This window comes from Sturnira hondurensis, unplaced genomic scaffold (assembly GCF_014824575.4).
Source record: "Sturnira hondurensis isolate 20B ecotype Veracruz unplaced genomic scaffold, ASM1482457v3 Scaffold0021143, whole genome shotgun sequence".
Classification (NCBI taxonomy): Eukaryota; Metazoa; Chordata; class Mammalia; order Chiroptera; family Phyllostomidae; genus Sturnira; species Sturnira hondurensis.
Window position 1 is genome coordinate 21,720,201 of NW_028093774.1, and position 23,492 is coordinate 21,743,692.

The 23,492-nt window shown below is 42.8% G+C and overlaps 1 protein-coding gene across 7 annotated transcripts in view; it reads left to right on the forward strand.

Moving 5' to 3' along the window:
* NUMB (NUMB endocytic adaptor protein) overlaps positions 1-23,492 on the forward strand; it is a 144,175-nt gene that overhangs the window by 118,288 nt on the left and 2,395 nt on the right. For 4 of the 7 annotated variants that reach the window (XM_037031661.1, XM_037031665.1, XM_037031663.1 and 1 more), the window contains 6 exons: positions 9,670-9,744; positions 12,465-12,605; positions 16,108-16,312; positions 18,312-18,605; positions 20,220-20,369; positions 22,812-22,958. In XM_037031661.1, coding sequence (XP_036887556.1) covers positions 9,670-9,744; positions 12,465-12,605; positions 16,108-16,312; positions 18,312-18,605; positions 20,220-20,369; positions 22,812-22,958 — 1,012 coding nt within the window. The remainder of the gene's footprint in view (positions 1-9,669; positions 9,745-12,464; positions 12,606-16,107; positions 16,313-18,311; positions 18,606-20,219; positions 20,370-22,811; positions 22,959-23,492) is intronic. The other 3 variants (XM_037031666.1, XM_037031667.1, XM_037031664.1) reach the window with 2 other exon arrangements.

The window sequence follows — 23,492 nt, forward strand, 5'->3', positions numbered from 1 at the left end:
CACCAACTTATGATCTTTGTCCTTTTTCAATTTCTTATAAAAAATGTACTTAAAATACTCTGTAGATTGATCGGTAGTGGTAGTTCTTTATTGTAATTAGCTATTTCAGTTACTTTTTATCATGAGTGCTTTTAAATTTAGGGGAAGTGATGTTACAGTTTACTGAACTTGTTTAAATTACTATTATTGGTGTTATTTTTGCAACCATTGTGTTTCTTCACTGGTGTTTTCATGTCCAGGTTATCGGGACATTTCTTTGCAGTATGTGTAAGCTTCCAGCGTCAGCCTGCTTCATTTCTGTGTCGGTTTCTATCTGCCCATAATGAAAGGTACTCAAGGCAGATGTTAATTCTAAAATTCTAAGTTGGATATTTAAAGAGTTGAGTGGTTACTTGAAAGTTGTCATTACATTTGTCATCTATCATCCATAGGTTAGCTGGAGCCTTCTACTCAGATGTCACCAGTTTATATTCAGAGTTAACTGAAGTCCTCTCCATGTTAGATTCATTTCTTTCCTCGAAGAATAAGCAGTTTTCTCTTTGTTGTAAAACTGGTTTTTGGCACATTGACACTAGCCGGTGTGAATTCTACCTAGAACCTTGAAATTCTTTTTTTTTTAATATTTTATTTATTTATCTTTAGAGGGGAAGGGAAGGAGAGAGGAAGGAAACATCAATGTATGGTTGCTTCTGGTGCATCCCCTGCAGGGAACTGGCCCCTGCCGGAAACTGGCCTGCAACCCAAGCATGTGCCCTGACTAGGAATCGAACCGCTATCGTCTGGTTCACAGGCCCGCACTCAATCCACTGAGCTACACTATCCAGGGCTAGAACCTTGAAATTCTTTTTTTTTTTTTAAGATTTTATTTATTTATTTATCTTTAGAGGGGAAGGAGAGAGGGAGAGAAACATCAATGTATGGTTGCCTTTTGTGTGTCCCCTTGCTGGTAGTTAGCCTGCAAGGAACCGGCCTGCAACCCAGGCATGTGCCCTGACTGGGAATCGAACCGCGATCGTCTGGTTGGCAGGCCCGCGCTCAATCCACTGAGCTACGGCAGCCAGGGCTTAGAAGCTTGAAATTCTTATTAAAATAGAAATGTTGGAACAGCAGTGATGAAATAACTCTTAATATCTTACATCTACATTACCCCACCACATTGTTATTAGTTTCTGAATTATTGTGTAGTCTTTTTTGTAAGATTTTTTGTATTTAGCCCTGGCTGGTATAGCTCAGTGGATTGAGCGCAGGCCTGCGAACCACACGATCGCTGTTCGATTCCCAGTCAGGGCACATGCCTGGGTTGCAGGCCAGTTCCCGGCAGGGGATGCACAAGAGAAAACCATATATTGATTTTCTCTCCTTCTTTTCTTCCCTTCCCCTCTAAAGATAAATAAATAAAATCTTAAAAAAGATTTTTTGTATTTATTTCTAGAAAGAGGGGAAGGGAGGAAGAAAGGGAGAGACATCAATTGATTGCCTGTCAAATCTCTGGCCTTTGGGATTGTAGGATGACACCCAACCAACTGAACCACTGCTGGTCAGGGCTGTAGTATTTTTTTAAAGAGGTGTTTGTAGCAAACTCACCCTCATCTTGGCCTACATCCATCTGGACATGTACTTTTCACCTCTTTCACAGTGATTCCCACACCTTGACCACTTTCCTTTTCTCTATCTGAATTTAGAAAGAAAAAAGAGGTGTTTTTGTCACTAAGATGTATGTAAACTGTACATTTCATACTGACTCTGGGTGATTTGTTTGTTCGCTTTGCTAGCTGACTTCTTCTATCCCCTTGTGTATTAGTTTTAAGTGGACAGTTTTAAGGCAAACAAAACCAAAAACTTTCATCTTCACTCTATGACTTTCTAAAAATTTCTTAGGAATATTACTTTATATTATCAGAATGAAAGACTAAAATTCACAAATAATACAGAAGCATTGCTACTATATAGAACCTATGAGGAGAAGGTTGGACTTAATTTCAGCTACAGGTGTCTTGGAGCCTTAATATCTCAGAGACTGGTGGAAGTAGCTATAATGTGACAGACTGGAGTGATATCCAAGTGCCAGCACCCAGGTGTATAATCAAATACAAAAAAAAATTGATGTTGTCTGTTTTCTTCTCTCTCTTTACAGAGATCAGAGGTCATGAAATATGACAAATACACTGCTTCACCGAGAAGTTAGTACAACACCATTATAAAGACATACCTCAAAAAGTAGAGATGTTTTGATAACAGTATAACTGGGCCAATAAACTGTTGTATCTCCCTGTCAGGGGTGTCCAACCTTTTGGCATCTCTGGGCCACACTGGAAGAAGAGTTGTCTTGGGCCACACATTCAATACACAGACAGTAACGAAGACTGATGAGCAAAAAAAAGGTTTTAAGTAAATTTACAATTTTCGGTTGGGCCACATTCATAGCCATCCTGGGCTGAATGCAGCCTGTGGGCCGTGGGTTGGACACCCCTGCATGGTAAGGAGACTAATGGGAAACATTCCTATTTTAAAATGGCCTTTTATTTTTCCCACCTTCAATCTCCCAACTTTGAAGTACTTTTATCTGTTGGCTCAGATACTGAACACTGCGGGCTACAATTGCTCAATAAGGAGACTAATAAAACTTATCATTTAAATCTCCTATACAGGATTTGCAGTGTCATTTGGGAGTCGCCTCTGTCACTGATCAGCTCTTTTCTATTCCCTACAGCAAATATTTAGCACATTCATTTCTTTAACAAATATTTCTTAAACTCCTACTCTGTACTAGGCACTGTTCGAAGCTCCAAGGTTATGGCAGTGAACAATAAAGTTGGACACAACCCTTCCCTTAAGGAGCATACCTTCCAGCAAGTACTGAACACTGTGCTCATGTGTGTGTTGGCTAAATACGGGCAGTTACTGTGATTGGCATGACTGCTGCTGCCCCCGTCTGCCTGAAACAGCCCCGGTCTAACACCTGTTCCACTTGCAAAGGGGTCCCAGTTTTAGACAAAATTATATGACCATCCTAGTTCTAAACCTTTTATGTATATTAATTCATTTAGTCCTCATGATAATCTCATGAGGTACATAAGATTATTAGCAGCATTATGCAGGTAGTGAAACTGAAGCACAGAGAAGGTGAGTCATTTGCCCTCCGTCATGTAGTAAGTGGCAGGACCAGAATCCAAACCCAGACAGCAGCCTGGTTTCAGAGTTCGTGCTTCAGTCCCCAAGTTACACTGCCCCTAGACTGCTAGTGTAAGTCTTTCTGTTCTTCTCTGCTTCTCTGCCTTCTCCTCCCCAGCAAAGTAAAGCAGGTGATCTCATTTCCTTCACAGATAAATTTGTGACTCTACAAAGTCCTTCAACTTGCTAAACCCTAAAATGTCTTCATTTCTACTCAGCCTCGCTTTGTCCCTCCATTTCAAGGAAAGGGGTCATCCCTCTTCCTGTCTAAAACTTGTATATCTGCCTCATCCCATCCCACCTCCTGGATGACTTTGTTTTCTAAATTATTCCTCTCTTGCCCTGACCAGCTTGGCTCAATGGGCTGGGCATCATCCCAGAAAGCTAAAGGTCACTGGTTCAATTCCTAGTCAGGACACATGCCTGGGTTGCAGGGCATGTGAGAGGCAACCAACCCTCTCTTTCTCCTTCCCTTCTCCTCTCTGAAAATAAATATATATCATCTTTTAAAAAACTATTCTTTTTTTCTTGGGCCTTCAGTCTTCCGCTTTCCACTAGCTTTGCCCACTCAGCATATAAGCTTGATCTGTTATTGTTGTTGAAGGGTATCTTTCAGGAAGCTTTATGGTTGGGAAATGTTTCTTAAAGCTTAGTAATTTAACTATGATAAATGCCTACCAGTGATTTATTACCCTGTTAAATCCCAGATCATTGTGTGTATTTCTGGTCCTTTTTCCCAACCCTTACCATCTGCAGATACTTTACAGATGAATGAATGGGGGCTCAGAGGACTACATAACTTGCTTAGCTTATGAACAGTGACACTGAATTCAGACTCACATTTTCCTTAATCCAAAGTTTCTTTTATTGCTGGTACATCATGCTAATTTATCACAATTCTTAAAGACTTCCTTTGATCCACTGCCTGTCCTCCATTGCCCTATAGCTCTCCTTTATGTAGAAAACCATTTTCAAAGAACATATTTAATACTCATAGACTCTTCTTGCCTTTCATTTACTTTCCAGCCCATCCTAGTATGACTGCCACTTCTGTATGAATCAGGACCCTCCAGAGAAACAGAACCACCATCTCTTTATCTCTCATATATATTTAGGTTAGGTTGTATCTATCTATACATACATGTAGAGAGCTGCTATGACTCCCTGTCTTGGTAGCGTGGCCTACGTCAGTGCAGGATGGTGTCATTGATAAACAGAGCTTGCCTCCTCGTACAACCACATCAAAATAACAACTAAAATGTAGGACAACCATCACTCAGAACCATCAGAAATTGAGTTGCATGGAGGTCTGACAGCTATGGAATTAAATAAACCACATCCATCAAGACTGGTAATAGGGGTGGAGATGTGGAACGGGCTAGTCCCACATCCATGTGTGGTGGATAAATATTCAAAAGGGTATCTTGGGAGTGAGGAGTCCCAGCCCCACCTCAGGACCCCTGCCCAGGGTCCAGTGCCAGGAAGATAAGTCCCCATAACTTCTGGCTGCAAAAACCAGCAGGGATTATTGAATCAGTAAAAGAAATTTCTGCAGTCCCAAGCAGTTCCCCTTAAAGAACCCACATATGGACTTGCACACCCTCTGAGCTCCTCTACAAGCTGGGGTCGCAGCTTGAAAGGCATCAGTGGCATATAGGGAGGAACTGAAGTGTCTGGCATCAAGGTGGGAGCTGGAGCACAGCTTTCTCCCAGGCAGAAAGGCAGACAGAGGTTATTGTCACTTTTCTGAGCCTTCCTCCCATGGAGCCACACAGCCAGCAGGCAGGTGCCCTACCTGAAACTCCATCAACCTGGCTAACACTATTTGGCCCACCCTGGAGATCCCCCGAGACTCCTTCCCAGCTCACTTACTGGCCCATCCAAACATTAACTCTGAATGTTCCATGTGAATGGCTGATCTTGGCTCATGTTTTACAGTTTCCTAAATCCTATCAAACAAACAACAGCTGAGTGGCCCCGGGCCCAGCACTAGCATCAGCCAACCTAGATTCAAAGCTTGGCTTCCCCTGGGAATCTCCAAGCCCAGCACAAATAGCAGCCATCTCAGATTGCTTTGTAGCTCAGGTCAGGTGACCCTGGCAGACCACACATGGGGGCTTCACCTTGGCCCTCACCACTCGGGAAACCCCAGGATCTCTTCACCCAGCGCACAGCTACAGATCACGTCAGAACACCACACCCTATCCCTGCACAGCTGATCCTCGATGGAGGGCAGAGGTTGGTGGTCAGTGGTCACAGCCAATCCTTACAACTGACTAGCCTGGGTAAATCACTCCCATTGACCTGCCAACAGCAATCGATTCTCAGCTACAAGAGGAGGACATACTCAAGCCACATGAAAGGCATGCCTCAAGTACCCATGGGGTTTGGGTGATTGGAAGCTGTGCCACTGGACCCTACAGAACACCCACTACATTAGGCCACACTACTAAGACAGGGAGGCTGCCAAAATAAGGAGACAAAGAAATATGTCCCAAATGAAAGAACAGATCAAAACTCCAGAAAAAGAACCACGCAAAGAGGAGATTAGACAACCTATCTGATGCACAGTTCAAAATACTGGTAATTGGGATGCTCACAAAACTGATTGAGCTTGGTTGCAAAATGAAGGAAGAAATGAAGGCTACACAAAGTGAAGTAAAGCAAAATATACAGGAAACTTAACAGTGAAGGAAAAGAAACTTGGACTCAAATCAAGAATTTGGAACAAAAGGAAGAAATAAACATACAACCAGAACACAGTGAAGAAACAGGAATTCAAAGAAATGAGGAGAGGCTCAGGAACCTATGGGACCACTTCAAGCACTCCAACATCCGAATCATAGGGGTGCCAGAAGGAGAAGAGGAAGACCAAGAAATAGAAAACTTATTTGAACAAATAATGAAGGAAAACTTCCCCAATCTGGCGAAGGAAATAGACTTCCAGGAAGTCTAGGAAGCCCAGAGAGTTCCAAAGAAAGTAGACCCAAGGAGGAATACACCAAGACATACCAGCATTCAGTTACCCAAGATTAAAGATAAGGAGAGAATCTTAAAAGCAGCAGGAGGAAAGGAAACAGTTACTTAAAAAGGAGTTCCCATAAGGATATCTGCTGACTTCTCAAAAGAAATTTTACAGGCAAGAAGGGGTTGGAAAGAAGTATTCACAGTCATGAAGGAGAGGGACCTATATCCAAGATTACTCTATTCAGCAAAGTTATCATTTAGAATGGATGGGCAGATAAAGTGCTTCTCAGAGGTAAATTTGAAGGAGTTCATCATTACCAAGCCCTTATTATATGGAATGTTAAAGGGACTTATCTAAAAAATTAAGGTCAAAAACCATAAACAATAATATGACAACAAACTCACAACTGTCAATGACTGAACCTAAAAAACAAAAACAAAAAAATTAAGTAAACAATGAGGACGGGAACAGAATCACAGAAATGGAGGTCACAGGGAGCATTGTCATTGTGGAGGGGGTGGGGGAGAATGAGGGGAAAGGTACAGAGAATAAGAAGCATAAATGGTAGGTACAAAACAGACGGGGAGGTTAAGAATAGTATAGGAAATGGAGAAGCCAAAGAACTTAATATGTACAATCCATGGACATGAACTAAGGGGGGACAGGTAGGGAGAAGGAGGATAAAGGGGAGGGAAAAAGGAGACTACTATAATAGCATAATCAACAAAATAATTGAATCTAAAAAACCAACTAAGCAAACAAAAAGAACAGACAAAATCATGGATATGGAGAGCATTGTGATTGGTGCGAGAGAGGAGGGGGTGCGGGGGAGTGGGTGACGAGGTGAGGGGACTAAGAAGTACAAATGGGTAGTTACTGCCTAGCCATGGGGATGTAAAGTACAGCATAGGAAATGAAGCAGCCAAAGAACTTACACATGTGATCCATGGGCAGGAGCAACAGTATGGGGATTGCCTGAGGGAGTAGAGAGTGCTGGGTGGAGGCAGGCAGAGGGAAAAATTTGGGTAATTGTAATAATCAATAAAGCATATTTTAAATAATAAGAATTGGCTCATGTGATTGAGGCAAAATTTCTTCTCTGGGAAGAAAGTTTTTACCTTAAGGCTTTCAACTGATTGGATGCCCCCCTCCCCACATACTGTCAGGTTAATCTCCTTGGCCTAAAATAAATTGATTGTACATGTTAATCACACCTACAAAATACCTTTACTAAATACCTTTGCTAAATACCTTTAGCAACATCTATACTAGTGTTTGACCAAACGACTGGGCAACCGTAACCTAGCCAATTTGACAGGTAAAATTAACCATCAAAACCCCCATGGCCCTACCGTGTCTTCTCCGTTACTAAACCCGATGGGCACTTTTCACAGCTTTTATTACTTGATCGCTTTGCAACATTCGGCATTTTGGACCACCCGTTACTTCCAAAGCCCCTCTCCTTTTGTTTCAGTCATCCTAGTGTTTCCCAATTTCCTGTCCTTCTGGCTATTTCTTTTCTCATGTTTCAAAGACTTAACTCATCTTCTCCCAATTCTTTAATTATTGATCGTCCTTTCTATCCTGGGCCCCTCTTATTATTCCCATTAATGATGTCTCCCAAATCTTGAACTCCATCTTAGAATTCTCTGCCGAGCTTCACACCTGTGCATCCGATCACCTGTTGCATGGCTCCACCTGGATGTTGCACGGACACCTCAACCTTTGCTTGTCTGAAAACTGAAGTCCTGTCCTTTCCCTCTCAAACTTGCTTTTCCGTCTCTTCTACGCTCTTAGTTTGTGGTGCCTCTCCACCCACTTACCCAAATCAGAAACCAGAGAGGATCCGCAGCGTCTCCCTTACATTTCCGTGCAAAACCTTCTCTCCATCCCCATCTCAACTGAGAAGGCTCAGTCCTCATTTTCTCTCACCTGGGATCTTGGTGTGGTCTTTTTGCCTCCTGTCGTTCTCTTTCCAGCTCCTCTGCGCTGGTGCCAAAGTGATGTTTTAGGAATGCCAGTCTGTTCGTTCATGTTTAAATTCCTCCAGTATCTCCTAATTGCCCACAGAATCAAGGTGGAATTCTGTAGCAGGCCTGCAAGGCCCTCTGTGGCTAGGCCTTTCCTTCTCCTTAGCTCCCCCATCATACTTTGAAGCGAGTATTTTCGGAGCCCAGGCTTGCCATGTCCTGTATTGCCGTCTTCTGCCCAGCATGTCCACTATTTCTGTCCGTTCCCTCCTTCCCACCTTGAGCATTCAGAAAAGCTATTTCAGCACCCAGTTCTGTCTTCTCCTCTGAATAACCTTTCTTGATTCCACAGATAGATTTGACTGTGCCGACTTCCTGACATCCTTATACATTGTTTTCTGTTCTACTATAGCAGTTACCACTGTGTTATTTTTTTGTTTATCCGAGTGCCACCTTTCAAGTATTTTCACTGTCCGGCATATAATAGACTCTGATCTGATGTGTGGCAGTGATGGAGATGGTGAGCCGAGTGGGTTACACAGTTCATTTAAATAAGCACATGCCTTCCATATTGAGGGCTGTTGGGGCTTGGACACAAAGGAGAATGGTAGACATTTCTTTACCTTCCTTTGTCCCCTCTAGAAGCTGCTGCTTTGACCCTATAGTACCTGATCCCTTTATACCTATTCGCAGCTTTCACTTTGCTTTTGTTTTATTTTGCTTGTATCCTTGGAGCAGTTAGAAAGAAAGGAAGCTGTTAAATTATTATTGCAAACCACCACACTCCCATTTTCATTTCATTACAGGAGAAACCGTACATTAGCTTGTCCCCATGCAATTCTTGTGTGCAAGAGAATTCTTTTCTCAGCAGTAAAGAGAATTCATGTTACATTAACCATACTTTTCAACAGATTTTTAATTTTCCTATGTCCCCAAAATGGTTCCGTGCATTTAACGTCAAATTAAAAACTAAACTAATTCTGTGTTAATCCCGAGAGAAGAAATAATGTTTTTTAAAGGAATAATGACAAATTCTTGGGTTTTTAAGATGAAAATTGCAGGTGACCAAAGGTCCTGCTGTGTGCATTGGGGTCAAAGGATAGTAGAATGGTCAGCATCTCAGTTTAGACTTAGGCGTTCCTTTCTGCTCTAAGAACATGCGGAGAAGCTACTTGTGGTGTAACTCCTTATGTATTTAAACTTACCTGGCTCTTGGTTTTCTTGGTTCATTTGTTAAGTGGGTGAAGAATCTACTTATGAGTTCTTTGCCCTTTATGGAATGTGGTATCTTGGTTTAATTCCGTATATCCCTTCCCTTTTACTTCATTTTATTGTATTATTTTGCATTGTGTTTCTAGAATAATGGCTTTGGCTTGTTTTTTCCTGAATGTTTCTGCAGTTTGGTTTGAGTATCTGGCTTTGGGCACCCCTCCTGGACTCCATTTGTTCTTGTGGTTTTGGAAGGCGGAAGTCAGTGTTTTCTGTGGAAGATGACTCTTTTTTGTTAATATTGTGTATGTGTGTCTCTCCCCTTTTTCCTTTTTTGGTTTCTCTTAAAAGACTGGAAAGAAAGCAGTGAAGGCGGTTCTGTGGGTGTCAGCAGATGGACTCCGAGTCGTGGATGAAAAAACCAAGGTAAAACTTCCGTAAGCTTAAATGTAACAACTCACGTGTTTGTCTAATCCCTGATGAGCCAATATCATGCCATTAAGCAGTTGTGGTCACTCTGTACCCTTTCACTTCCAGTTTAGCGAGAGGAAGGGGGTGGGGACAAACAGTGACTTGTTGTTCTACTTACTTATTGCATGTATTGGTTACTTCTTGGTTGAACCTGCATCCTTGGCCTATCAGGAAGATGCTCTAGCCAACTGAGTCACCTGGCCAAGGCTTTGTATCTTTCCACTGTGTCAAAAGTACAATCTTCTCAGACTAGTTAGTGTTTAGGAAACCAACTGAGTCACTCATTTACCTTATAAAGAATAGAACTCACTCAACATTTTGCTCTACATGACACAGCATGTCGTGCTCTACACGACCAAGCATTGTCATTTAATGTTAAGATCTGAGGTCTGTTTTTGTTGTTACGTATTTTTAAGAAATGTTTATTCCCCACAGATGTAAAAAAACGATGCAAAAGATGATGAACCTTTTACCACAGTTATATATTTTTTAAAAATGACAGACCACATTTGAAACTTTTTCTTGTTCCTTAATAAAACACTATTTTTTTAAAGTGATAGTGAACTGATTAACCTGTTATGTAACTGAAAGCCCAATTCAAATGAAATCTTGAGGACTTGTCAGTGGCTCATTTAGCTGAAATTTACTTAGAATTCACACAATATATCAAATCATAGGTAGCGTTTTGCCTTTGAAAGAAAGGGATCCTACACGCCTCAGTAAGAACAGAGACGGATTCCTCCCTTAGAGAACATGTGGTGTTATGTAAGTACATTAATCATTAATTTAAATTTCCTAAGAGACCTTAAAGTCTGGAGAAATTTTAACAGGACAGCAGTTTTTCAAAAAAAACTCAAATGTTGCTGGACCTAGGAGATAGTCTGTCAGGTAAAGGAGAGTTTGATGGTTAACTTGCCTGATATATTTTAAGTGATTTAATACAAGGGAGAAACCCCCTGCCCCCACCAAGAAGAAACAGAATTATCTTCTGGAGGGCAGGCCCCTTGTAGTACAGGCTTCCCCTGCTAGGTGAGTGTTCTAGGAACCCATCTGTGTCAGTGTACTAGCTGGAGTTGTTGTGAGAGGCTGCGTTCAACTTCCAGTGCATTTGCCCATTTCATGATGGGCGATTTACGAGTGCACCTGCCCACACTGTGCTGATTGTTCGGCAGTTTTTGACCAAAAGTGGCATGATCCTCATGCCCTCCCCCCCATTCACCTGATCTTGCCCCAAGTGACTTTTTCGTCTCCCCGGATGAAAAATGTCCTCAAAGGCAAACGTTTTGCTGATGTGGAAGAAGTAAAACAAAACAAAAAAAAACAGCAGAAGCACTAAAAGGCATCAAAATCGACGAGTTCAAAAACTGTTTTGAGCAATGGAAAAAATGCCTGTAATAGATGTATTACATCAACTGGAGAGTACTTTGAAGGTGACTGACGTTTGAACATGTAAGAATAAATACACAATTTTCTATAAATAAATTCTGGGAGAGGGTTTTTGGTCCCCCCTCGTATAGTTGCATTTCAGTTATTTTGATCTTCCATCTACGGCGTTTTCTTTTAAGTTCAAGAGAGTGGTAGCGTTAAATGTACATGACTCTTGGAAACCACGGTCATTTTTGTTAGATTATTTTTAAGGACTTGGGCAGTCTCCATAAGTGGTTTGGTTAAAATTCGTATGTACAATAGTGAGAAAGTGATGTTTCCCCCTGGTGGCTGCTTATAGCAGTGGCAGTAATTAGTTCTTTCCACCCAGTAGTAATTGGTGGATTGTCACTCTTGGACTCATTGTGAGGGGAAAAGAGATTTTGCGCTGTGTACAGTATACAAAGGGCTCATATTTAGAATCTGTAAACAGCCCCTACACATGTACAAGACGATGACAGCCAGCACAAAAGACAGTCCCTTAGCTAAAGAGGAAATCCGTAGTAATAGAGGTTATGTGAAATAAAATCACAGTCTGCAGGATTGCAAAATTTAAGTATTATATGGAAATTGGACTAAGTATATGGATTTCAACATATTATAAATTAATTAAACATGAACCTATTATGATAAAATTAGAATCAGCAAGCATATGTTTTAGAACATGAAAATGGCCCTAGCTGGTGTTGCTTGAGTACCACCCTATGAACCAAAAGGTCACCAGTTCAAATTCCAGTGAAGGCACATTCCTGGATTGCAGACCAGGTCCCAGTTGGGGGCCTGGGTTGGGGGCATGAGAGAGGCAGCCAATTAATGTTTTTCTCTCTCTTCCTCCATCCCTACCCTCTCTCTAAAAAATAAATAAAATCTTAAAACCATGAAGGTGAGGGGAGGCATCTGGGAAAAGGGCCTCATGGGATCTCTCTTAGGTCATATTCTTTTTTTTAGGGTACTTCATAATACTTTATTTTACAGCTCCCCCTATTCACAATCATCTAAGAATCCCAGGAGATTACTCAGGTCAAAGAGCCTAGCCCTGTTCCCAGACTCCTCTTGGAGCAACGGTTCTCAGCTCTGGTGGCACATTAATTTTGAGTATTCAGACTGCTGGCCTCAGATCCAGCTATTCCATAGGCCCGACTCATCAGATACAGGGGATTTTGCATTACAAAATAAACATTCTGTGTTTCGTCTGAGAAGCTTGAATAATGTCCTAAATCCTCTGTTCCTTTTTGCTTCCCTTTTTCTAGGACCTCATAGTTGACCAGACAATAGAAAAAGTGTCTTTCTGTGCTCCAGATAGGAACTTTGACAGAGCCTTCTCTTACATATGTCGTGATGGCACCACTCGGCGCTGGATCTGCCATTGCTTCATGGCTGTCAAGGACACAGTGAGTTCTGCATGGGTTTCATCATGACTAGCCTCAGTTAGCCAAACTCCTTCCAGGTTGGCTCAGTCAAGCAATTTCCACTACATTTTTGACAGGCACCTGCTGTTACAGCCCTTAGAAGTGGCTAAACTAGCCACTTCCATTCCTTTTACTCAGGTAATCCACACTCTTGGTGTGACCCTGCAGCTCAGGGTACAAGATGGTTAGCCAAGGTCCAAGGTCATGAAAGGGAAGTAGGAGTGTTCTGGTGAGGGTGACTGCCAAACTTTATTTGAAACTTTTCATTTTTAGAACTGTTTTCAAGATTCTTACATGTATTTGTTTGCTAAGACATCTGGGTGAAAGATTTTGACAGTTAAAAGGTGCTTATAAATTTATTTGCAAAGAGACTAGTACAAATGAAAGAACTAAGTTGGAGTATATTTTCAACTAATTAAAACAATGGAAATACTAAATTACGGTATAATGGAGTATGCTAGAAATTGTTGCATACTTGAAATGTGTGGTTTGTTTAAAAATAGAGAATAACCTACTATCGTTTATGTAAATTACCCAAAATTCTCACATGAAAGACAAGTATCTTACAGGGTGGTGATCCTAACTATAATTGTAGTATGGCATTGAGCGTATAATTTCTGAGTTTTTAAAAGTCCAGATGGAATAAGGCAGTATAGCCATTCCTGAAGGCCTCAACCCAATAAACTCCTACCAAAGTGTAACCTGAGAGGGAAGTGGTGACCGTACTCTGAAATCGACCGAAGGGTTACGTTCTTGGAGACAGCGGTGTACAAATACTAGATGCTCAGGCTCTGAATCAGGTCTGGGTTCCAGCCCTGATTCTGGTTCTCACTAGCAGTGGTGTTTGTGGTAAGTTACTTAACATTCTCTCAGTCGTAGTGTCCGCTTCTACAAGATGAAGATAACACTTGGCAAAAACTAACGTAGACGATAAATATAAGCACTCTTAGCACAGGGTCTGGGCCATGGTAAGTGCTCCAAAGTACTGTCTATTATTAGTAAAGCTGTTTCTCCAGCTGGTCTAGGGTGGTGCTTGAGTAGGGATTTGTCTTCAATGACTTCTGCCCCAAACCTAAAGAGAAAGGATAAACGCCCTTGGCCCATAGCTCAGTCCTTGTAGCAGAGCTGGGCGCAAGGGCAGACGGGGTCTGAGGCTCTTTCAGCGCTCCCCCTGTGTCGTGCTCTGGTGCCTGCCCTTATGTGACCCTCCTGAAAAGTTGGATGGAGCCTCCTGTGGGTCCAGAAAGAGTAAGTCCGTCAGTCTTTAAGCAGTGATGTGAAATCTTAGGGACAAGAAGCATTTCAAACATTACCTCTCCTTATGATATCTGGCATTGGCATGTGAAATCCAGTTAAATTACTTGCTCACAGCCATATGGAGGAGCAGATACTTCCATGGTTTGATTGTGGAAACCCCACAATGTTCACTATTGTCAAATATATGTCTCCTTAGTATTAAGGATGCCAACAGTTATTGCATCATCTCTAAGTTAAAAAAAATTATTGGTTTGAGAGAGATAAAAAAACATCGATATGTTGTCCTACTTATTTTATGCATTCATTGATTGAGACTTGTATGCGCCTTGACCAGGGATCAAACCTGCAACCTTGGCATATCAAGGTGATATTATGACCAACTGAGCTACCCAGCCAGGGTTCATCTCTAACTTTTTATTCCACATTAGGGATATGGTCTAAAATACAAATAATGTTCAATGGAATGTTATGCAGCAGTAAAAAAGAATAAGATCTTGCCATTTGTGATATCATGGATAGACCTGGGGATATTGTGCTAGTGAAATAAGTCAGAGGAAGACTAATACTGTATGGTTTCACTTACATGCATACTAAAAAAAAACAAGCAAGCAAAGAAGAAAATAAGAGCAGTTTCATAGAAACAGAGACCAAAGGGATAGTAACCCTAAGTGAGGGGGCGGGGGGAATGCATGAACGGTGAAGGGGAATAGAGTCAACAATATTGTGGTAAGTTTGCACAGTGAAGATAGTTACTGGAATTAGTGTGGTGATCACATTGTAAGGTATGAAAATGTTCAGTCACTATGTTGTACATCTGAAACTAGTATAACTAATATAATAATGTATGCCAGCTATACTTAAGTTTAATAAATAAAATGGGCAATATAGATGAAAATAAAATATAAATAACCCTGGTAAAAATAATTCATTGAGCCCTGGCTGGTGTAGCTCAGTGGATTGAGCATGGGCCTGTGAACCAGGCGATTGCAGTTCAATTCCCAGTCAGGGCACATGCCTGGGGTGCAAGCCAGTTCCCAGCAGGGGACGCATGAGAGGCAACCACATTGATATTTCTCTCCCTCTCTCCTTCCCTTCCCCTCTAAAGATAAATAAATAAAATCTTTTTTAAAAAGTGAATGTCAAAATATTAAAACATAATAATAATAATTCATTGAATTTATTAAATTTACTCTTGGTGATCAATCCAGTATATCTTTAAAACAGTGTTTATTTTATTAAGCCTCCTCCTTTCACAGACAATCTGTTTTATCTTTTTTTCCTTTTAAATATTTTATTTATTTATTTTTAGAGAGTGGGGAAGGGAAGGAGAAAGAGTAAAGAGAAACATCAATGTGTGGTTGCCTTTCCCGGGTCCCTTACTAGGGACCTGGCCTGCATCCCAGGCATGTGCCCCAACTGGGAATCGAACCAGCAACCTTTTTGCTTCACAGGCCCATGCTCAATCCACTGAGCTACACCAGCCAGGGCTGTTTTGTCTGTTTAATTCCTGTTTAAGAAGAAAAACATGCTTTAACTTTTGCTTGTGTGTGGTTGGGAGGTAGAGTCAGGATGAGAGATAGAAGAATATAGGGAAGGTATAGGGGGAAGCCTTTTAAAAGCCCTGTGGGTCTAGAATGGGGAATGGTGCTCGGAGGGGAGAGTGTTCAGAAAGAGGAAGCTGAGAAAGCTAAGCTTTCATTTGCCTGATCCCCTTTTCATCACTGGAGTTGTCTATTGGAAGTTTCAAGTTTGCACCTTTTGTTTCTAGACACATTGACAGTGTATTTAAGCTCCTGAAATTGGCCCTGCCTTTCCAGTGGTTCTTAGAAATGCTTGGTGAACATTCCCACTACCCTAAATGGCAAATAGAGATTCGCATTTCAAGACTTAGGGTTTGGAAGCTTCAGCAGTGTCTCCTAAGCTGGTGGCCAGAGCTTCTGTGACAGAGGGAGCCTGGCCAATGAGAAGGCCTCAGTGGCTGCTCACAAATCAGAGGCTGTTGGTGGTCACTCTGTTCAATGCCTGCTACAGTAAAGTATCATAAGCATTACCAAAATAGTTTATTCATTTAAGTTCATTTGGCATATTAGTATACTAAAATCCAATTTAAGCTGGAGTTCCCAACATTTTGCCTTGTATAGAAACAGACTTTTGTGGCCCAAGCTCTTTTGTAATAGTTGGTACTGCACCTCTGAAAACATTTTTGTGAACTTTCTGTTATGTACAGGGTGAAAGACTGAGCCACGCAGTAGGTTGTGCTTTTGCGGCCTGCTTAGAACGTAAGCAGAAGAGGGAGAAGGAATGTGGAGTGACTGCCACTTTTGATGCCAGTCGGACCACTTTTACGAGAGAAGGATCATTCCGTGTCACAACAGCTACTGAGCAAGCAGAAAGGGAGGAGATTATGAAGCAAATCCAAGATTCCAAGAAAGGTACAGTCTGTTCTATAGTGTGTGTTTATTTAAGCAGTTTTCTCCAGTAGGTTGATATTTCAAAGCTATCAGAGCTAAGCTTTCTCAAAAAGAGAACTCAGCAATATAAGACCTTCAAGAACAAAGCTTAAAATCTAAACAAAGCCCTCTCCTTTAGAGTGGCTTGTTTAGTGACTCTGAAACTGTTTGCCCTTGTTACGATGTTACACTATCTGGGGAAGCTGAGAGTGTAGTTAAATAAGCTGCAAAGGCATTACACCCCATGCTTAAAAACAAAATTGGGAGAATCCACTTCCTGGAGCAGAGTTCAGTTCTGATGCATCTGAGCTGGGAGAAGCAGCTGCTATCAGGGACCTACATCTTAGAGGAAGAAGTACAGATCCCAGGTTCAGGCTGCACAGGACCCCCTGACATGGTGCTGGGTGCAAATGCAGGCAGAGATTTCCCAGTGACACTGTTCTTATTAGATTGTAACTGTGTATTAGTGCTTTAGCAGAACGAAAGTTCACAGATTTTGAAAAGGCAGCCCCTAACTTAGCCCTGTTAATTTTAGTGTGTGATTTTTGCAGAACGTGAGTTTTTTTCAGGTACATGTGGCGGCATAGCAGAAATGCCTGTGCGAGCATTCAAGTAATTCAGAAGGCTATTGCCTAAGTTGGATTAGGTGTGTTTTTGAACTAAGTGATAGGGCTTGGGGGAAATGCTTTGCATTTTTGTGTATAGCTGGGGTTGAAACAAACAAGGAATATTTTGGAATTAAGGAGTTCAGTTTAAATATATATTAACATAATTTTGTTAATTTTTTACTATATTCTTTCATTTCTAAACCAGCCATTTGGGGCAATGTTATTAAAAATGACCCAAACAGTCCTGGCTGGTGTGGCTTAGTGGACTGAGCACCAGCATAAGAACCAAAGGGTTGCTGGTTCAATTCCCAGTCAGGGCACATGCCTGGGTTGCAGGCTAGGTCCCCAGTAGGGGGTGTGCAAGAGGCAACCACACATTGCTGTTTCTCTCCCTGTCTGTCTCCCTCTCTTTTCCTGTCTACAAATAAATAAATGAATCTTAAAAAAAGAAAATAATAATCCAAACAGCTCTAATTCTTAAGTCAAAAAAGAAGATACATCTTTTTATTAGAAATTAAATTATTGATTGTGATTTTTTTCATTTCTTATAAACATTTGTGCCACGATAGCAAAGGATAAAAAAACACCACACAATTTTTTATTAGAAAATTTAGTCTGTATAGCGATTATTTAGTGTGTTTCAGGGACTTTCTGACTGGACGCGTATTCTTCCAAACCACCCGGTAATGCTCTGTGCCACGCACGGCACCTGCCCAAGTGGTTGTGTCCCAACAACTGCCGAGGACTGTGAGAAGGGACAGCTTGAGGCTGCCCACGTTCAAATGGGGGCCTAGCCGGCACTCACACGGGAATAGTCTTCTATTTAGGTTTATTCCCATCGAAAATCTTACTTCTGTATGCTTTTATTCACATGAGCCACAGTGCACTTTCTCCGTGAGTGAAAGGCTGCTTTGGGACATTCTTTAACATCTAATCAAACTTACGTCATGTAGTCATTTCTGACTACTATTCCCAAAGTCCTCTCCCCCAGACAAATAAGCAAACATTGGAAAGCATAAACCATCATTCTTTAAAGGACCTCACATTAGTTCATACCTACTGTTTTTTTAAATCTTGTTCGAAGTCTTAAATTATGAATCGCTGCATAAGAATCAAAGATCTAATATTTGTGTCATAGTAGTTATACCGTGTGACACGTAGTAGATTAAACTTTTTATTTGTTTGAAAAATAGATCTGAGCTCTGCTTCTAACCTGCCTCTTTAAGAGACGGTGGGAAGAAGAGAGAGAGAGAAAGACACTGGGAAGGAAATACGGGTAAAAGGCCCTAGGATGGTTTTTCATTTTCTCAGCTGTGTAAGCTCAGATTATTTGAAGACATTGCTGAGGTGCTCTTTCTCTTGACTTTCTTGAGCTGAAACAGACAAGACAGTTGGGGGTTCTTCAGTGGCCCCTGGCAGCACTGCCCCACCCCCGTCGTCCCCCACCTCTCCCACCTCGGACGCCACTGCCGGTCTGGAGACGAACAACCCTCATGCCATCCCCCGCCGCCACGCGCCAATCGAACAACTTGCTCGCCAAGGTTCCTTCCGAGGATTTCCTGCTCTTAGCCAGAAGATGTCACCCTTCAAACGCCAGCTGTCCCTGCGTGTCAACGACTTGCCTTCCACTATGCAGAGGAAGACTGATTTCCCCATTAAAAATGCAGGTAACACAGCTTCCACCTAACTCACGGAGCACTCTAGCAGTGAGGCACCACCGTCCCTTCCAGTGGAAACACTAATCCTATCAAACCAGCCCCCACCTCAGGCTGGTTTATGGTTGTATGTATCTTGTATCATTTCCCTTGGGAGAAAACTGAGGTGCATGGAGGGAGATGCGAATCACTCATTTCTCTTCAACAGACAGGTAACGGAGCCCTGGTGGACATTCCTAGCCTGAGCTATAAGGCTTGTGGTTTGTCCTGGTGGAAGTGTACTTCCTAATAACTCAGCCAGCCTGCTTCCAAACATCAAGGGTCTCAAGTGTCCATTCTTATTCTGCCACTTGGGACCCAGAGGGGAATTAATTATAAAGGCTCTGGAAACATATCCAGTTAAATAGCATTACTGTCAGATGCACCAGAAGAAATGGATAAGTGCTCATTGTCCTGTGGCTGGTTGGCCCCATAGGGAGGAAACTCTAAACTGGCCTCCTGCGTAAATCTAAGACCTGCTGTGCATCAGAGACAGTGGGCTTGCTCCCACCTATTCATTACCTTTCAGAGCTGCCACACAGCCCTTTGTGTGGCCTCTGTGCAGCTGAGCCAGCCCCGGTAGCTTTATCCTCATCATAAGATCCGGAGCTTAAGTGTCAGATCTGGTCAGTGCTTTTATTGGACGCTATTTTACTTCACTCCGAGACACATCTCGCCAGGACTGCAGCAGAATGTGAGGAAGCTCTGTCTCAATAGGGACTCTACTCTCACAGGTAGTGGTGTAAAGGGTTCAGAGAGTTAAGTTCTTTTGATGGATGAAATGAGGCCTAAACAACGGTTGGCAAGACGATTACCGAGGGTTGTGCCAGCTCTCAACTCCTGTAAAAACAAACTCCAGGTGCTTCAAGTGCCTGTCTTCAGTCCCCTTCTGGAGCAGATGGGAAACAAAACCTATCATTCTCTCTGCACCGTCGAGCAAACAAAGGTTCGGGACACATAATTAGCTTCCTCGGTGACAGTATCTCAGAGTCGGTGTTAAGAACAAAGCCTCAGGAGTCCTGGACCTCAGTTCGCTTTTTCATGTTATCACAGTTCCTATGAGGTTCTTTGGTGCTTTGGAGGAAAATGAGAGTGATGCCATTGTTGTTGCTTATCACAGAGAAGGGGACTGAGCCCCCACTGGTGCCCTCGACTTGAGCCCATTTTCTGATAGTTGCTAAATAGCTTCCGAACATAACTCAGACCACAGCCTTATGAACTGGTTGGGAGACAAATGGGTTGCTCATGTCTTGCGGAAAGATCTAGCCAACTGAATATCTTGGCCCAAAAAGAACACCAGCTTCTCAACAGTGTCACCCCAGAGAGGAGATAACGAAATCTTGGGGTTTGCAAGGCATTAAGATAGTCCTTAGTACAAGAATAGCTGGCGTTTTGTACCTTCTCATCTGAGAAGTCAGTGAAAGAGAGCCAGCAAATATTCTGAAGCTGTTTCTATAGCCCCACTGACTGCTGAGACTTCTCCTTTGACAAGCAAGGGATGCTGTAAAGTGCCACCTTGTATCATGCTGTTATGTTTCAGGGTTCTTTGGTTCTCCTCTCTCGAGCCATTTTCTGCTTGTCTTGCAGTGCCGGAAGTTGAGGGGGAAGCGGAGAGTATCAGCTCCCTGTGCTCACAGATCACCAGTGCCTTCAGCACACCCTCCGAAGACCCCTTCTCGTCCGCCCCGATGACCAAACCGGGGACAGCAGCGGCACCACAGTCTCCTGCCTTTCAAGGTTAGTGCCCTCTTAGCCTGCTCAGCGGTTCTCTTTGAACGCAGTACTTTTATGATGCCTCGCGCTTCCTGTAAGTTGGCATCCCGCGCTTCCGAGAGCTGGTCAGACCCATTCATTTCCCCGTTTGATAATGGCTCAGGTCGGTTCATTTCCCCGTTTGACAGTGTCCTTGTGCTTCGTTGCCCTTTGTGTTTCCTAGGCTGTCTGCATTCGTCATCTTGCACGTACCTACCTGTCTTTCACCCCATTCTGTCAGGAGCGTCTGTAGTCCCCACCCCTGCCTCCCGCGCTGCTTGACCGTTCGGAGTCAGTACATCCAGCCAGTCATCCAGCCAGTCCTTCAGCAGCACAGCCGTCCGAGTTTGTTCTGGTGCTGCGCTTGTTCCAGCGCAGTGGTTTTCAACCCAGGGTGGTTTTGCCCCTCGAGGAAAATTGGGCGTTTATTGTCTGGAGACACTTTTGGGTTTCACAGCTTGGGTAGAGTGATTGCTACTGGCACCTGTGTAGAGGCCAGGAATGCTATAATACTAAACACCCTTCAATGCCCAGGCTAGCCGCCCTCCCAACAGAGAGTTCTCCTGCCCGAATTATCAGGAGTGCCAAGGCTGAGAAGCCCCGGACTCGTCTAGTCTCCAGCCTGTCTCAAGAGGCTCGTTTAAAAAGAAGTCCTGCTTTCGGTCCTTTAGTTCATTTAGGGTGCTTATCTTCAGTAAGCACCCTGAAGTGTGACTCCGTGGCGTTGAAGAGTCACTAAAAGTTGTTTTCAGAAATACTGAGTTAACAGCTGGTGTTGACTCAGAGGTAAGCAAGAGTCTGTATAACTTAAATTACAGACTTTTAGAATTTGAGCTCCTGTGACTGCCATTTCTTCATTTCTTTTGAGTGAGAGTTCAGAGAAAGCTTTGCCGTGGAGACAGTACCCCACTCCTATTGGAGTGAGACAGTACATGCTTTTCCTCGAGGAGTCTCTTGAAGGAAAAAAAAACCTTCCAGAGGTGTCCAACCTGCGGCCCGCGGGCTGCACGCAGCCCATCCTGGGCTGTGAATGTGGCCCAACACGAAATCATAAATTTACTCAAAACATTATGAGATTGTTTTGTGATTCTATGTCACAGTGTATTTAATGTGTAGCCCAAGACAATGCTTCCTCTTCCAGAATGGCCTGAGATGCCATAGGCTGGACACCCCTGCATAGGCATGTGCACCAAACAGCTTTCCATCCCATCTGACAAATATTTACAGTACCAGTAATAATAGGCACAATATATTGAGCACTTAGTGGCTCCTGCCACGTCATGGTAAGGACCCATGCTTGTTCCCGTCTCAGTTAATCCCCACACCAGCCTTTGGGGTAAGCATTACAGATAAAGAAAATGAGGCTCAGAGAGGTTGAGTAAATTGCCCAAATGCACCACCAGGATTTAAACCCAGGTCTTACTGAACATAATGCCTGTTACATTTTACTGACTGTATGCCTGTTCACAAAGCAAAGGGTGTAAGACTGAATAGAACATAGTCCTTTCCCTGCCTTTAAGGGGCTGCCAGCCTAAGGGTGAGCTAGTCTTTTAGACAAGCCCTGGGAAAAGAGCACCTGTGCCCTAGTGCGGTTGCCCGGTCCTGAAGAGGGTGGTAGAACGTGCCTGCTTCTCTGTCCCGCACTGGACAGGACAGCCGGGCCAAGGGGTAGAAACTGACGGCCCAGATGCCTACATAAAGGAGCAGGGTCAGGAGACTTTGAAAACAAGAGACAAGGAAAGAATAGTAGCTTCTTTGAGATATTATGAACATTACCAAGAGGAAAATACCTTCCAAAAAAAGGAGATAAAATTAATTCTGTAACCAATTACAAATTTATTTAGCAAATGAAAACATACACCAAGTTTGATTTATCATCTGTAATACAGGGATAATCCACTCTTACTAGGTTTTTGAGAGAATTTAATGAGATAAGGCACACTAAAATATTAACATAGTGCCTAGCATATAATACAGAACCATTATATTTATCTCGTTGTTGTTACTGTTGCCATAATTTGATCTTTTGGAAAAGAGGTGGGAGAGGGAAATGCTTTATCTACATCACTATGCCAAAGGCTAAGATACATCTAAAAGAGTTAGCTTTTTGCTGTTTGTAAGACAAAGCAGCTCTTTTCAGTTTAATTTGAAATTGTTTTTCTAGGCTTCATTTTCTCTCTCCTCATACACACAGTTTCCTTGAACAGTCATTTGACTTTTTCAGTGTAGCCATTTTAATCACAACCTCTGATTCTCCCTTTACCAGAAGGTTTGTGTATTCATTACAGGGTGGTATGGTTACCCTAGCACCAACTTTTCTTTCTGCTCCACCAGTATTGTACATCGGCCTGACTGACCCAGCTCCACGGGGTCACCTATACACCCTGCATGAATTAACTCCATTGATGTTGTCTGCTCCCATTGTAGCTAATGGCACTGACTCAGCCTTCCATGTGCTTGCTGCTAAGCCAGCCCATACTGCTCTAGCACCCGTAGCAATGCCTGTGCGTGAAACCAACCCTTGGGCCCATGCCCTTGATGCTGATAACAAGGGAATTGCAGCCACTCATTCCGGTAAGGTGGCCACAAATGGTGGTGAGGATTCTGGGATCAGATAAGCGACCCTGGTTTGAAAATCAGCCATCAGTGGGTAATCAGGGAGGAGTCTGTTTAGGAAGCGTCTGTTCCCTCCTGGAACTACACTGCTATTAAGAAAGGACAGGGAAGGAGAAGGAACTAAAGAGGTTAAGCTGACCGTTCTGAAGACTATCAAACAGAACTACCCACAGAACTTTCATAAAACACGGATTCCTGGGGCCTGCCCTGAGGGAGTCTGTCACTGGGTTTGGAGATACGTAGGATGAGGGGCCCTGCCTCCTACAAGAGCTTTAAAAAGCACTTTGTTTTTGCTTTTCTGTACCTTCAAGTTTTTCTATAATGAAAATTTAACCATAAAACCCAAAAAATGTAAATAGTAATAAAGGCAGTTCACCAGGAAGATGTGTGTGTAGAAGCCAGGCAGGGGCCACAGGTGCAGCACCCAGTCACTGATTGTTTCCTTTTTGGTCTCTTAGAGCAGGAGGTGGTTCACCTGGGGCCCCTTGGAGC